The 16714-nt window shown below is 37.5% G+C and overlaps 1 protein-coding gene across 2 annotated transcripts in view; it reads left to right on the top strand.

Moving 5' to 3' along the window:
- Nucleotides 1-16714, top strand: part of Prim2 (primase, DNA, polypeptide 2 (58kDa)) — a 256592-nt gene that overhangs the window by 228253 nt on the left and 11625 nt on the right. For both annotated transcript variants that reach the window (XM_005406880.1, XM_005406881.2), the window contains exon 13: nucleotides 13484-13552. In XM_005406880.1, the coding sequence (XP_005406937.1) occupies nucleotides 13484-13552 (69 nt within the window). The remainder of the gene's footprint in view (nucleotides 1-13483; nucleotides 13553-16714) is intronic.

Raw genomic sequence — 16714 nt, 5'->3', positions numbered from 1 at the left:
TTTCTTTACCGGAGAAGTATGTATTCATGTCACATGCCCATTTCTAGATTGCATCTTTAAATTTGGGAGGTCTGATTTTTTTTTTTTTTTTTTTTGAGTTATATCTTCTCAGTAGTAATCCTTTATCAGAGGAACAGCTGGCAAACATTTTTTTCCCACATTGTGGATTGTCTCTTCACTCTGTTGATGGTTTTTCTTGCTGTGCAAAAGCTTTTTAATGAGATGAGATCCCAGTTGTTGATTCTTTGTGATAGTTCCTATGTGATGAGGGTTTTATTCATGAAGTCTTTGCCTACACCAGTGTCTTCAAGAGTTTTACCTATTCTATCTTCCTGCAGATTTAATGTTTCTGTTTTAATGTTTAGATCTTTGATCCATTTCTCATTTAATTTAATGCACGGTGAAAGATAAGGGTCTAGTTTTAATCTTTGGCATGTACAAAGACAGTTTTTCCAGCACCATTTATTAAAGAGGCTATCTTTCTTCCAGTGAATATGTTTGGCTCCTTTGTCAAAGATAAGGTAGCTGAGTATGTCTGGAATTTTTTCTGCATCTTCTAATCTGTTCCACTGATCTTTGGGTCTAGTTTTTTTTTTTTTTTTTTGCCAGTACCACACTGTTTTATCACAATAGTTTTGTAGTATAATTTCAAATCAGGGATTGTGATACCCCCTGCCTTGTCTTTGTTGCCCAGACTTGACTTTGCTATTCTAGGTCTCTTCTGGTTCCAAATGAATTTTAGGATTGTTTTCTCTAATTTTGTGAGATATATTGTTGGAATTTTGATCAGAATTGCATTAAATTTGGAGAACAGTTTTGGAAGTATGATCATTTTCACTATATTGGTTGACCAACACTCTTGACCAATTTGATCTAATTGATACCTGTAGAACATTCTGTGGAACAACAGGAGAATACATATATTTTCATGTGTACATGAAACATATACAGGTCATAGATCAGTACACAAAACGTGCAAGATTATTATGGGAAAACTGATTGAAAACAATGAAAGAACAAAATTATAGAGATAAATTGGACATAAAACAGTTCACAAGTAGATGCTCATATGTATGGCAACTGATTTTTAAGATCAGCAATTCCTAAGTGAAACGACAACATTTAAATGAGTAATCCTAGAGAACAGGATGTCCATGTGCAAAACAAACAAAACAAAACAAAACAAAAATAACCACCTAACACATACTTTGCACCTTATGTAAAATTTAATTTGAAGTAGATTGTAAAAGTTTTGCAGAAGAAAACAGAAAATCTGCATGATTCTGAATTTGTCATATTCTATAAACAAAGTGATAATAAATTGGACTTTATCAAAGTTAAATTTTTTGCTGTGCAAAAGATTGTTGAGGGCATAAGACAAGCCACAGACTGGAAGAAAATATTTGCAAATCATATATTGCATAAAAGACTTGTATCCAAATCATACAAAGAACTCTCAAAGCCCAGCACTCAGAAAAGTTTTTAAAGTAGGAAATATTTTTGAATAGATGTAACACCAAAGAAAATACCTGAATGACAAACTCATTAGCAAAGTACCACTTAAAATTACAGTGAATATGATATGCCAATTATAATTATTCTAATTTTTAAAAAAATTGATCATACTGAGAGTGAATGAATCTGAGAGTAACTCGAAGTCTCAAACATGACTGAGGAAATCCAAAAAGGTAGAGCCACTCTGAGAAGAGGTTTAGCCAGTTCCTTATAAAGGTAATTCATGCACGACAGTGATACACTAGTAGGTAATTAAGCAAATGGACTAAAAGCATAAACTCACACAAATACCTGAATGTTTATTTTGGTTTCATTCATAATTTTCCAAAACTGGAAACAGCCTAACTGTCCTGTAATACGTGGTTGGACTTCAAAATGTGGTATAGTCATATACTGGAATCCTAGTTAGCAATGAAAGGAAACCAACTGCTGATATAGTCAACAATGTGTGTAATTCACATTTGCATTATATGAAGGAGGTAATCAGGTTCAAAAGCTCCATACTATATCACTCCATGTGATGATACTCTGTTCTTTTGTTTCTTTTAAGTTAAGTGTATTGGTACATTTTAGATACACATAATAATCACACTCATCATAGGGAATTTGTACCTGTGCAAGATATATCTTGATTCTCCTTTTGTTCCATTCCCTCCCCTTGCTGGGTGTGGTGGCGCACGCCTATAATCCTAGCATTTGGGAGGCCGAGGCAGGAGGATTGTTGGGAGTTCGAGGCCAGCCTGGGCTGCAAAGTGAGCTCAAGGCCAACCTGAACTGTATGGTGAGACCCTGTCTCAAAAGGACATGTCTCAAAAAGAGTATGTTCTTGAAATATATCCATTTAGCTAAAAATGTCTCAAGTTTATCCTTCTTTATGGCAGCATAGGACTCTGTTGTATTAGAAAAAAACCACACCTTCTTTATGCATTCATCAGTTAATGGACACTTACGCTGTTTACAGTTTAGCTATTACAAACAGTGCTGCTATAAACATGGGTGTACATATAGTACTGTGGTATGGTGTTTTGAATTATTTCAGGAAGATATCAAGAAGGAAATAGCTAGATCAAATGGAACTTCTACTCCTCATTTTTTGAGGAATCTCCACACTGATTTCCACCGTGGTTGCACCAGTCTACAGTCCCACCAACAGTGGAGAAGGGTTCCTTTTTCCCGACAGGCACACCAGCATTAGTAGCCATTCTTTCTGAAGTGAGATGGAATCTCAGCATTGTTTTAATTTGCATTTCTCAAATGACCAGTGATGTTGAACATTTTTTCATATATTTGTTATTTCTCCTTCATCTGAAAAGTGTCTATTTATTTCAGATGCCCTTTTTTTTTTTATTTTAAAGAGAATAATACGTTTTTAAAAAGAACAATAGCAAAATACCAACAATGTAGGTCTTTAAATTTGGGGGAGTTGATTTTTTTCCAATTTTTTTTGTATATTCTAGTTATTAGTCTTTTACCTGAAGTACAGATGTCAAAAATTTTTGCCCACTGTGTGGGTTCTGTCTTCACTGTCTTGATGATTTCTTTTGCGGTGCAAAAACTTTAATAAGGTGAGATCCCAGTTGTTGATCCATTATGATAGTTTCTGTGTGATTGTGGTTTTGTTCATAAAGTCTTTGCTTACACCAGTGTCTTCAAGAGTTCTAACAATTCCATTTTCCAGAAGATTTAGTATTTCTGTTTTAATATTTAGAGGTTTGATCCGTTTCAACTTTAATTTAGTGCATGTTGAAAGATATGGATCTAGTTTTAATTTTCGGTATGTAGAAAGCCAGTTTTTTCAGCAACATTTATTAAAGAAGCTGTCTTTCTTCAAGTGAAGATATATGGTACCTTTGTTAAAGGTAAGGATACTAAGTATGTCTGGAGTTGTTTCTGTATCTTCTAATCTGTTCCCTTGATCCTCGGCTCTGTTTTGTTGCCAGTACCACCCTTTTTTTTTTTTGTCACCATAGCTTTATAGGATAGTTTCAAGTCTGAGCTTGTGATGCCCCCTGCCTTGCCTTGGTTACCCAAACTTGGCTTTGCTATTTTACGTCTCTTCTGGCTCCAAATGAATTTTAGGATTGTTTTCTCTAATTCTGTGAGATATGCTGTTGGAGTTTTGATTGGGATTGCATTAAATCTGTACCATTTTGGAAGTATGTCCATTTTTACTATATTGGTTCTTCCTACCCAAGAGCAAAGGATATCTTCCTGTTTTCTGATATTCTCTTTGATCTCTTTTTTCAAAGTACTGTAGTGTTTAATGTAAACATCTTTTACTTCCTTTGTTAGACTGATTCCTAAGTATTTCATTGTTTTTTTGATGCTATTGTGAAAGGTGTGGTTAAAGAGTTTGAAGACTAATGGCATTAGATCTTCTCTAACTTTCTTGTAGAATTCAACAGTGAATCCATCAGGACCTGGGCTTTTCTTTGTTGGTAGGTTTTTAATTACATCTTTAATTTCATTGACTGATACTGGATTGTTTAGAATTTTTACATCTTCTTCATTCAGCTTTGGTAACTCACATCTGTCTAGGAATCTGTCCATTTCTTCTATTTCCCATCTTATTACAATATAGGATCTCGAAGTAGGCATTGATGAACTTTTGGATTTCTGTAGTATTTATTGTGGTATTACCTTTTTCATTCTTCATTGCATGGATTTGAGTAGCTTTTTTGATAAGGTTAGCTAGATTTTATTTACTCTTTCAAAGAATCGACTCTCTGATTCATTGATTCTTTGTATTGTTTTTCTTAGTCTCATTTGCATTAATTTCTGCTCTGATCTTTAAAATTTCCTCCTTCATGTGAGCTTTTGGCTTGACTTGTTCTTTTTCTAGAGGTTTGAGATTCAACATTAGCTTATTTATTTGAGGTTGCTGTGTTTTACTATGTGAGAGTTCACCACTATAAATTTCTCCCATAGGACTGCTTTCATTGCATCCTATAAGTTCTGGTATGTTGTAACAGCATTATTATTTCATTGTGAAAACTATCTAATTTTTTCTTTAATTTCATCTGTGACCTGTTGGTTGTTCAGGAGGGTGTTAATTTCCACATTTTATGTAGTTTTTGTGGTTTCTTTTGCCATTGAGTTTCTATTTCATTGCACTATGATTTGATAATATACATAGGGTAATTTCAGAACTCTTGTATTTTGTATGTGCCTAAAACCAGCACTACCTAAAACGAGGTCTACTGCCAGTTGGAGCAGTAGCCAGGATTTTTTTTTTTTTTTGCTGTAGGGGTTGAGTGTCTGGATCGCTGAGCACTCAGCCTGATTTATCACAGCCGTTTTGGAACCTGATGCGGCTGATGCCACTTTGGGACATGTTTTGTGTTTTTTGACTTTTTTTTTTTTTTTCAAAGCAAAGCTTTTTACGTTTGGAGGTGTAAAAGTTTTTTACTTTCATAGGAATTTAAAATAAAAGAAAAATGCTGTGGGGAAGCAGCGCCCTACAGCAGCAGGCAGAGGCGCTGAAGCCTCAGGGTGGAAACTTGGAGCTCCTAGTGATGTCCTCAGGCCATCTTTTTAAATGTTTTGTCCCTGTTTAGCAATGGAAATCTCCCCAGCTCTTATTTCTGTAGTCCATAGCTTTACTGGAGCTTTTTTTTTTTTTTTTTGGTTCAAACTTACAACATTTTAAATCATCCTGCTGGGCTGTTTGTTCCTGATTTACAACATAAATCTGGCTAAAAGCCCCCAACAATAGCCATGTCACTGTCCCAACATTTGACTTCCCTGAAATTTTTTTTGTCAGATTAATTAGTCCACCACCCTTAACCTCAGTCTTAGGCAAAGTCTCTGGACACGAGCAAAATGCGGACAAACTTTTTGCCAAGCCATAACATACACTGTCTGGATTCCAACAACCAATGCAGTTTTTCTTCGTAGTGTCCATGACAGTGTGGTATGTCCTATTTTAATAGAAAATTGTCTTTTTGCTGTAGGAAATCACGTTTGTTACATCTTTAATTTTCACAGAGCTTAACCACCAAACAACAATAATTGCTGCACACAAATTGATCTAAAGGTGGTAACTCATTGTATTGAATTTAAAATAAAAGAAAAATGCAGTGGGGAAGCAGCGCCTTGCAGCAGCGTGGGAGGCGCTGGAGGCTCAGGTCTGCATCTTGGCCCCACTGTCACTCTGCTCCACACCCCGGAGCAGCGCCGCAGTGAGGGAGACCAGCGGTGTGCCTGGCAATGATGTCCTTTCATGGAAAACACTTTAATTTTGATGAGGTCCAGTTTCTTTGCTCTTGTTTCTCATACTTTGGGCATTATTTCTAGAAACGCATTGCCAAATTCGAGATCTTGAAGATTTACACTTCTGTTTTCTTACGCGCTTTGTAGTTTTAGCTCTTAAGCCCCCATCAGGTGGAGGTATTTTGCGTGTGCCCTGGCACAGGGTCTGACTTTGCGCTTGTGTGCGGCTATCCTGCTTCGCCAGCGCTTTCCATTGAAGAGGTGGTTTCTGCTTGGTTTCACAGGTGTGTGGGTTGTTTTCTGGACTCTGGTCCTGTCGCCTGTTTAAAGCCCTGTCCTTACACCAGCGTCACATTGTTTTGTCAACTGAGGCTTTGCAGTGAGTCTGAAATCAAAACATACGAACCCTTCCATTTTGTCTGTCTTTTCTGATGCTGTTGTGGCTATTTAGAGCCCCTTGCAAGCTGAGGATCAGCTTTTCTGCTTTGCTGTTTTAGGATGTTGGTCAGGATTGCAATCCTGATTGCTTTGGGTAATGAGAACATCTTAACATAAACCCTTCCCATCCCTATAGAGGATGCCTTTCCATTTATTCTGGTCTCTTAGTTCTTTTCCCAATGTTTTGTAGTTTTCAGTGAGCATGTCTTTCACATTGTGGACTATTGAATGCTGTTAAAAATGGAGTTGTTTTTTTTTTCTTTCTTTTGTGGTACTGCGGATCAAACCCAGGGGTACTCTGCCACTGAGCTGCATCCTCAGCCCTTTTCATTTTGAGAAGGGTCTTGCTGAGTTGCCCAGGTGGGACCTGAATTTGAGATCCTCCTGCCTCAGCCTTCCTACATGCTGGAATTACAGGCCAGTGCTACCACACCCTACTTACCATCATTTTCTTTTTTCTGGTCTTTCATTGTTAGGGTTAGACATACGTTTGCTTTGAATGTTACTCATGTTATCTTGTGACTTTGCTACATTCATTTATTCTGATACATTTTAAAAATTATATTCCTTAGGACTTTCTGTGTATAAGACCACACCACCTGTGAATAGTTATAGTTCTGTTTCTTCTTGGGTGCCATTGATTGACTGACGGCTGCTAATTTATGTAAGCAGAGCTTTCCAGGGCAGCACTGAGTAGGAGTGATGGAACTGCGCCTCCTCAGCTTGTCCTGCTACTCAGAGAAAAGCTTTCTGTCTTTTGCTGTTGACTGTTATGTTCCCTGTAAGCTTTCCATAAATGCCCTGTATTTCTGAGAATGAATTTTAAGGGAGATTTTTGGCTTTGTTTCAGTCATGAAAGGTGTTGGGTGTTGTCAGATGCTTTTTTTGGCATCAGTTCAGATGATCATGTGGGTTTTTTTCCTTAATTTTATTAATGGGGTTATAGCATTAACCAATTTTGATAATTAAAACCACCTGGTATTACTGGGATAACTCCCACTTGCTTACAGTTTCCAATCCTTATTATGTTTAGTTTGCAAGTATTTTATTGAATATTTTTGCATCTGTAGTCATAAAGAATATTTACTGGTCTTTTGTGATCTCTTTGTGTAGCTTCGCTTGTCTTATAGAATGAGTTAAGTGATAAATTTTTTTATTTTTTTGGAAGAATATGAGAAAGATAGGTGTTAATTCTTTAAATATTGAGAAGAATTTTATGGTGAAGCTGTTTGGAGACTTTTATTTATTGGTAGGTTTTAAAATTCTGACTCATTTTGTTTACTTGTTTGTTAGAAGTTTATTCTGGTTGTATTTCCATAGGTTAGCTTTGATCATTTATGGGTTCCAGGAATTTGTTCATTTCATCCAGGTTGAACCATTCTTTTAATCCTGTTGTATAACTATTCCTACTTTTGGGCCTTGTCAAACTCACCATATGATGGTACTGGACCCCATTAGAAGAGTTTGTGGGTTGAAGTAGTGTGTTATTTATAAATGTACTTCTGTATTAATGTTTTTGAAACTTTTTTTTTTTTTTCATTTTTTTTTTTTTGTTTGTTTGTTTGTTTTGGGTTTTTTTTGGTTTTTCTCCGGTACCGGGAACCGAACTCATGACCTTGCGCTTGCCAGTCAGGCGCTTTTGCCGCTGAGCTAAATCCCCAGCCCCCCTTTTTTTCATTTTTATGGTTTTTTTTTTTTTGGTTTTTCTCCGGTACCGGGAATCGAACTCTGCTTGCCAGGCAGGTGCTGTGCCGCTGAGCTAAATCCTCAGCCCAATTTTTATGTTTTTTAATAGATAAAGGAAATGTGCTTTAGAATTTTAACTCAACACAGCCATTAATAAACAAATTAGTTGGTACTTCCAAGAAACTTAATAGTGACATTAAAACCAGGAAACATTTTAAAAATATGCTCTTTATACTTTATAAGAGGTTGGTTAAGCTCTATTTTTCACAGTCAGAAAATTCTCAGGAAGTTAGTGACCACATGAAATCTATCACTGCAAATACCTTTTAATGAAGAAACCTTTCAAAAGGGAGAGTTTGAAAGATTTAAATGTGACTATGTGATTATTTCATGGCAAAGATAAATCTCAACGACTCCTGAACTCCTAAAAGCCACTATGATTTTCTTAGGTAAGGCGTACTTATCAATGGACGGTGATATTCGTTTTGTCCATTACCGTGTGGAGAGTAACTGCTTTTAAGAGCTGCTTTTGTGTCTGTTTTGTCTCCAGGAAGATCTCTTTGATTTATGAGAACAGTACTTTGATTGCTGCACTTAGCTTTGCTTTGCTTAGTGTTGTAGTTGAAGGATGTGTTCATTGTTCTCAGTACCTCTCAACTGCATTAACGAAAGCATTAGAGTTGAGCTTTAGAGCTGGTATAGGCAGGCCACGATTGTATTTTGGGCTTTATCACAAAAACACTGAACATCTAAGTTTATTTTTGTTTATATCTTTCTTTTTTTAAAATAAATTTTAGATAAATAGTCCGTTGAAAATTACATTGAGTTAAAAAAAATTACATTAAAAGCCAAGTAACATATGCCATGGTTAGTTAAAACTTACATTTGCTAAAATTTTGTATAATTTAGTTTAATTTTACTAGCACATGTCTGCAATTCATGCAGCTTACAGTCAGTCATCTTGGGGGGTGGTTACATGTACATATTACAGCTTGTTTGTTTTTTACTAATCCCTCCTCTTTCTTGTTTTTTTTTTCCTAATCCCCTTCCCTCCTCGTTGATGTTTACCCTTTCCTCATTCAAAACAGGTTCCACACTGACAAAGAGAGATTTTCCTTCCGGGGAAATCTGTCCTGCACTGTTGGTCCTGCCTGTGGGGTGAGAAGGGAGAGCTCTTGTGTGAGGAGTGAGGAGGCAGTGCTGCCCTCAGGGAGTGATAATTGCTCTGGGCTGGAAGTTGAGAGGACTTATCCAGTGGTGGCCCGGGAGGCACACCAGGCCAAAGGAACGACATTCATTTGGAAGCAGCAAGTCATAATTAGGTTATTACCCAAGAGTATAGCCATGAATAAAACAACTGCGACCCTTACTTTGGTGGAGTTGATATTCCAGCAGGGGAGACAAACTCATAAGGGTGTTGAAGGAGAACTACAAGAGGGCAAAGGGCGCAGAATAGGACCTGTAGAGGCGAGCCGTTGATGGAGTTAAGGTTGTGAGTGTGTGTTTTGAGGAACTCTGAAAATTGGCTCTGGGGACAGTCCCTGCCCTGACGCATCCTGCCTTAAAGAAATGTAGGTAACTCTGGGTTCAAGCGAATCAAATAATGTATTAGGAGATTCTTTGAGGAGCCATCACTAGGATGTTGTCAGGTGCATTTCCAAAGGACACGTTCAGGGAGGAGCTGGACTAGAGTGTGAGGACCCCGTGGGGTGCGAGGTGGGGGAGAATGGAGACCAGGCCTGTAAGTCCTGATGAATCGTAGGGGTCCCAGCCAGGCCGAGAGCCAGAATGCAGGAGACACTTCCCATGGGGGAAAGTTTCTTTTGCATCACTGTGGAAGCAGTTTTGAGTGAGGAAGGGGTAAATCCAGAAGCTTTTCAATAAGAAAGATAATGCAGGCCTGGCCGGTGGAGAGGAACAGGTGTGTTGTAAAGACATGTGAAGGTAGAAGTGACTCACTCAGGTAACTGCGTTGAGAAACTATAAAGCGTGGGTCAGGAGAGTTCCTGGCCTGGAACACTGTAACCAAGGAAAGTGCGTCTGCAGAGGTGGAAACTTGGCACTGATCTGCCCCTCAGTGCCGAGCGAGGCCGCAAAGCTGAGCTGAGTGTGTGAGAAGCAGGAGCAAAGGATTGTGTAAGCGGTCCTGACTCAGCATCCCTGCCACGTTTTCCTTCCCTCTGATATGAGGGAAGATTAGAAATGAAGAGGGAGAATAGGGTGATCTGGTTTGGGAAGGTGGAGCTTTTAAGGAAGAAGCAAGGTTGAGAGTCTGACCTTCAGGAGAGGCCCACGAGCTGCCTGTCTGATTGGTACGTTCAGCCTATCTGGCTGCGGGTCAGTGCTCACCAGGCAAGTGAGGCTGCATCCTGCTTCCGGGATTCACCTGAACCTCCTTGGCAGGCACTGAAGCAGACAGAGAGAAGTTGCACCTGACAGGAAATACCAGCGCATTAGGGGAGAGAATGAAATGTGGCTGCAAATTATGAAACATTATTTTTATATATCCATGTACATATACGTGTCCATACAGTTTATATGAATGTGTTTACTTACTGTTGTGTGCTTATGGTGTTTTCTGCCAGCATTGTCCAACCTATCATATCTGTTCATCAACTGGCTGTGACATAGTAGCTCAAATCTTTGGTTCATCAAGTCAGAAAAATAATCAACCTTTTGTTCTTTATTCCTCAATTGCAAGGATATCTTGGTTAGACTTAATTAGAACTCTGTTACAGAAAAAAGTGAATCATCTTAAGGGTGAAGTAGTAGATGAAGTATAATTACTGCTTTTACATACTTAATGCAGGGCTGGGGATATAGCTCAGCGGCTCCAGCGCCAGACTATAAAAAACAAGATCATGAATTCGATTCCCAGTACCAAAAAAAAAAAAAGATACAAACTTAATGCAGATATGATAAGCTTATAAGCTGGACTGGAACAATAAATGGATTGTTACACTTGACATTTTGTATTTTAGTCATGAAATACTAAAATATTTGAATATTAAACACTAGAAGTCATACTGCCATTTGACCAATACTGTATTCTCACAGAAATTTTTTCTTTAATAACTATTATCAAGTTAGTATTTGATATGATTGTGTAGATTGTTTGATTATACTCTTTGAAAGCAGAATCAGGAAACTTCTAGCCCCGACATTAAAGTTGGCCGTTAATTCTGTTTCCTCTGACCTTTGGAGAACATTCTCTGGAATTGTGCTATATGCAAGAAGAAATAGAGTGTGTGCTTTGGCTCTGTCCGGATTTGTATTTTGTATTGTAATTTTAAAAGCATATGTTTCTTTTTATTCCTCTGAAAGAAAGCAAGATCATTAAGTTGTATGTAATTTTTAAATTATTTTTCAGTTCTCTTTGCCCCTCCACTAGACCGGCATCCCTATTTTAACAAGATATATTTCTTTATCTTTGAAAGGAAGATAATATCTTCAGAAATGCCTATTTGTTGTGAAGTCTCCTTTCTCTTAGATTTCTCATTGGCTTTTTTTTGGTCTTTTGTATATCTTTCTTTTTCATGCCCTCCCCCTCAGGCCTAAATTTGTCTGTGTTGGAGAGTTTTTCTAGTCAAGGGGAGAAACTGACTGACTTTGTTCTCATCATACCTCACGAATGTACAGAATCTGTCACTCACCTCAAATAGGCTGTGACATGATTGGTAAAGTCATTTTAAGGAGAAATGGTTGAATGATTTATAGGTTTCCAAGCAAATTTCAAATTAAAATTCTTCCTAGAATGGTAAATCAAAAGGGAAAGGAGCTATGGAAGAGCCAGCTCTGGAAATAGGGTAGAAGTGTGGCAGAGATCATTGTGTGCTAATATAAGTTTAATTTTTTAGATGAACTTAATATTTTCAAAAATTTGCCTTTTTCATATTCTGTGGCTTATGTGACAGTTTTCCTTAATAACTTTTTAAACGTGTGTATATCACCCTACTAAATATTCGTTAATGACTCTTTATGTCCCATAATAACCTGTTTTCCAAACATTTATATTACATTATATGCATACAGTGTTACATATTTACTTTGCAAGGAAGATACTTACATGTCTATTTTATCTATACAGAGCAAGAAATTTACATACATAGAATAAGATGGTGGATTCAAAACAATAAGATTGTTTTGTTTTTAAATAAAAGGAAGTTATATGCCACATGGTTGCTTTATTTCTGTGAATTCATCTTCTCTTCGAGCTATATATGGTATTATTTAAATCTTAAATTTATGTTTGACATCTTTGGTTCTTCAAAATTCTGTTTCGTAAATATTAATGTTTTTGTTGATGTTAGCAATAATTATTCACAAGTTCATCTCAATACAATTTGAGTGTCTTTATGGAAAAGCACCAGAGTATGAATGCCACGTGTTAGCAGTACCTCAGAAAATAATTATCATTCATCTTAAATCCATTTCTCCCCCTGCCCCAATAATACAAGAAAAACGGATGAAATAGACAAGCAGGACCGTGGCTTCTGTGATTAGGTGGCATTCACACAGATCTTTCACATGGGATTTAATAAAGGGTAACATGTAAAATCTCTAGGACAATCTCTAGGACAATCAGAGAAAAGGAGTCTTTTAAGGACATCCTTGTCAGCACTGCACGATGCCCTTTCTGCAACTGTAATTGTCTACTGTGTCTGTCAAAAGATGTAAAGTTATATTCAATAATAAGGTTCAATAATAAGGCTACCAGGAATTTGAGACTTCGTGTTTATTTCTTTTTATGACAGGAAGGTCAGCGTTTAAAAAAGAGGTAGACATTAACATTTCTCCACGGTTACGTTTCCCTTCATTTTATTGTATTTGATAAATAGTCCAACTATGCATTTTATTTATTTGGAAGTCAGGGAAGGCAATGCAACTTTACAAATTTCAACTGGCATTGCACTTTGCTGATAAGGATGGGCAGCTGAACCACTCCAAAAAGATTACATGAAGTAGAATTGGAAAGCAAATTGTATTTACAAAAGATAGGATGATGTTCCTAATAGGTGTTCAGAATAGACTATCCTCTCTCACGTTCTGCTGAGCTTTACTACAAATAACTTCATTTTTGAAAGGACAAATCTGATTGAAGCTGAAAGCATTCCCTCTCCACAGACACTCATCCAAAGGGTTTATGTTAAATTCTCCTGATGGGCACACAGCGGTATTTTCTGCTGGATCTATAGAAACAAGTAATGTGGAAAATAGAAATCTAAATAGTATACTTGCTTGCTTCATGCACCAACCATCAGATTGGTAGATTTTTATCTACAAATTGTGGGAGAGATGCTGCAGTATGATATCGTGACAATAACTGTCAAAATCATAGGACAGGGATCTATTTTCATCTTGTTGTCAGGGTAAAGTTATTAAAATTCACAGACAGTAGGTCAGAAAGATCACCTATATCACTCGTCACTTGTAGTTTAATGCTGACCTAAATAGCTACCATATAATGTCAAAATTATCACAGTGTGCGGAATGCAGAAGTACAGCACGCTGCATAATATATTGTGTTTCTTGTCTAGAATGAAGATTATGAAAAGGCCAACAAGTGTGAGCTACATTGGTTCAGAAGAAACTTAATTTCTATTCTTTTCTCTTTTTTTCCTCATCATTTTAGATTTTGGATTTAATAAAGGGGACACATTACCAGGTAGCCTGTCAGAAGTACTTTGAGATAATACATAATGTAAGTACACTTTTTATCTTCATAGCCTAATTCTTTGTCGGTTGTGTTATTTTGTGTTTCATTCAAGGTTTTTAGTGGCAGCATTAAAAACATGAGTTTTCAGCACAAAGGAATATATTACATGCTATTCGGAAACTTACAAAATTTATAAAAGGGCCAGAGAACTAAGCATGGATGCTATAGAACCAAGAACATTGTAACTGGGGAAGCTACATCATGAAATGAATCTTACCCTAGTGCAAATAATACCACTGCCCTATATGCAGGGACAAGACAAGGATCAGGACACTTCCTGTAAGGAGCCATTTTGTAAAATTTTAGGCTTTGTGATCCATGTGGTCGCTGTCACAGATACTCAGCTGTGCTGTTGTAGTGCAGAAGCAGCTGTAGAGAGTGCGTATTATCAGTGAACAGGTATGGCTGTGGGAGAGCTTTGTCTGTGAAAATAGGCAGTGGGCCCAGTCTGAGTCATTGTCCGTAGTTCGCCAACTCCTGGACTGGGTTAACTCTGGATCTTTTGTCATAACTGCCCAGGAGAACCAAAGGCTTTCTCCATCCTCCGTGTGGAAAATCTGATCCTTCTGCTTGTGATAGCCCCATTGTGTTCCTCCAATGTACTTCCCAGGTCCACGTAGGCTACATGGGGGCCCTAAGCAGCCAGACTCAGAGAGGTGTGGTGGTTTTTATGCGGCCAGCCTCCTTAATACAGAAAGGCCTACTGGGTAACTGGAGTGAGTGCTGAGTGACTCAGCGAGTCAGAGTCTAAAATGTGCAAAACCAGGGCCAAAAGTTTGGAGACCTACAGAGAACAAGCAGATCACCCAAAAGGGTAAGGCTGGCAGAGACTCGAAGCAGATAGTATGGTAGGAACCATGGTGCCCTGAAGAATTTATGTCCATTCGAGGCGTTAACATGGACAAACTTGCAGGCTCCACAAGCAAACAGAACATAGCTGCACACCACATTCTGCCAGCTGCCCCTAATTCAAAACCCCCTGATCCTGAGTGAATTCCCACATCCAAGAATGGGCTTTTGGGGTCCATTATCTCTTAAAACATTTGCTTCTGAACACATAGGTGCATTTTTATGGAATCTATGATATTTATCTGGTTCATTGGGTCTGTGATTGACTTCCTTATTAGCTAAGTTTTAAAACTTTTCATATTTTCTATTAAGTGGTCACAAAACAGACTTCCCTATTCTGGTTTACATAATTATAGAATTTCTTACTTGGTAAAGAGTTCATAGAAAAACTATCTTCTATAACATTGGCAGTAATTATTAACATAATAATATTAATAATAATAGCACGCAACATCTGTAGAACTCCTTAAGGCGTGCCCTCTATAGCACTAAGTTATTTGAACACATTAGCTCCCTAATCCACACTGCAACTAAATGCTATTTATAATCCCACTTATGAAGAAAACCTGGAGAAGCTAAGCACCTGTGCTTGGTCATGCTGCTAATTGGGAAGGAGCTTGGATCCGAACCCAGGCTAAGTCATCTGTCACTCGTGAGCCTGACCATGACTGCACTCCTCCATGACATCTGCTACTGTATTTGTAAGGACTGCTGAGACGATGTGCATCTCCCTGTCTTGAATCAGAGAGTGGTGAGCGTGGATGAATGAGAGGTCATCTGATTCAGCCTCATTTGTGTACAGAGAGATGGGGCTTTGAAACTGCCAGTGCCATGCCCAGCCTACGTCAGTGGTCTCCCGCGGGAGACCTGGGCAGGAGCCTGGTCGTTGTGGGACCACTCTCCTTCTCCTGCATCTAGCTTGTGAAAATGCTATTCTTATTTAAAAATACATTTTTACAAATTTAAAAGATTAAACATCAAAAATTACTACAGTAAACAATAACAAAATCTCTTTGGTTTTGCCAGAATACGAATTGTAAGATACGCCACATGTGTTTGGCATTTCAGCCCTGGTTTGTATGACTCACTCCCTCAAAGACTACATTTTGTAATTTGCTTGCTCAGCTTGAGAGTTTTAATTTCTTATATGTCTTCAAATATATGTGGGTTCTTTTAATTAAGAGGTCTCAGAACTCTCAAAAATTGAGGCCTGTTGTCCAATCTCTTTTTTTAAAAAAGAATATCTGGCTTAAATATTGAATTTGTGACATAAGCACTAAAAAATAAGGAGTGATGCTTTTAATTCTTAAAATTTGCCTTGGAGTCTCTCTCCTATTGATTATTCCCCCAAGAATATTGCTACTATTGCCAATTTTTAAAACTTGCCTTAGATTCATGAAGATATTGAAAAGACATATATCTAAATCCTTTCACATGCAGAAGTACTCAAACTTAAACGGAACATAAATCAATGAAATAAAAAGGCCGTTTGTATTCACTAGATCGCCCAGTATAGATTTTTAGATGTGACTCTCCTTCCATTTATTATTTTTTTCTAATTTAGTTTAAAAACAGAACTTGTTTTTATTGTCACATTTTTGCCATCCTTTCCCCCTCCCTAATAAAACCCTAGGTTTATTTTCCCGAGGCCTCTGTGATCAAATTCATTTAAATGAAAGTTTTGAAAATGAACCAGTTAATTGATACCATTTGCAAGAGCACAATGATAGTTCCATATGGCTTTTTTTGTAATACCAGCTGCCTCATTATAAGCTGTCACTGCAAAGCCTCTTGATTAAAGCCCAAATATCCCATAGGTAAAACAATATTGCTTCCATTCCTTCAGAATCTGCATTTGCTGTGACAGAAATATGAGACCTGTGTTTGTGTGAAGGTCATTGTGTGCAGAATGTGTTGATTCTGAGCAAATGTTTGAGAGATATTCATTTAGGAGATGTCAGAAGCTAGCCTGCTTGAAACCAGCTCTCCTTAGTAGTTTCAGGGAGCATTGTTTACATAATCCCGTAGTACAGTGCTACTTTTTTGTTGTTTAAGGTATTCATGAAAACACTAGTTCTTGAGTAGACTGATTTCTGAACTTTAATTGAAAATATTTTCTTTAGAAATAAATCTCTTTGGACATTGAGCTAATCTGGACACTATTTTCCAAATAACTGAGCATATTTTTCCCCCCTGTCATGAAGTTTTACAGAAATCTTATTAGAATCTATTGTATATCCTAAGCAGGGTGTGTGAAATACATGTAAGCCTTTTTATATTAACTCAGGGGTCATCATT

The sequence above is a fragment of the Chinchilla lanigera genome, unplaced genomic scaffold, assembly GCF_000276665.1.
Source record: "Chinchilla lanigera isolate Chin_1 unplaced genomic scaffold, ChiLan1.0 scaffold00101, whole genome shotgun sequence".
In the NCBI taxonomy this organism is placed as follows: Eukaryota; Metazoa; Chordata; class Mammalia; order Rodentia; family Chinchillidae; genus Chinchilla; species Chinchilla lanigera.
This window is presented reverse-complemented; position numbering and strand designations above follow the sequence as displayed.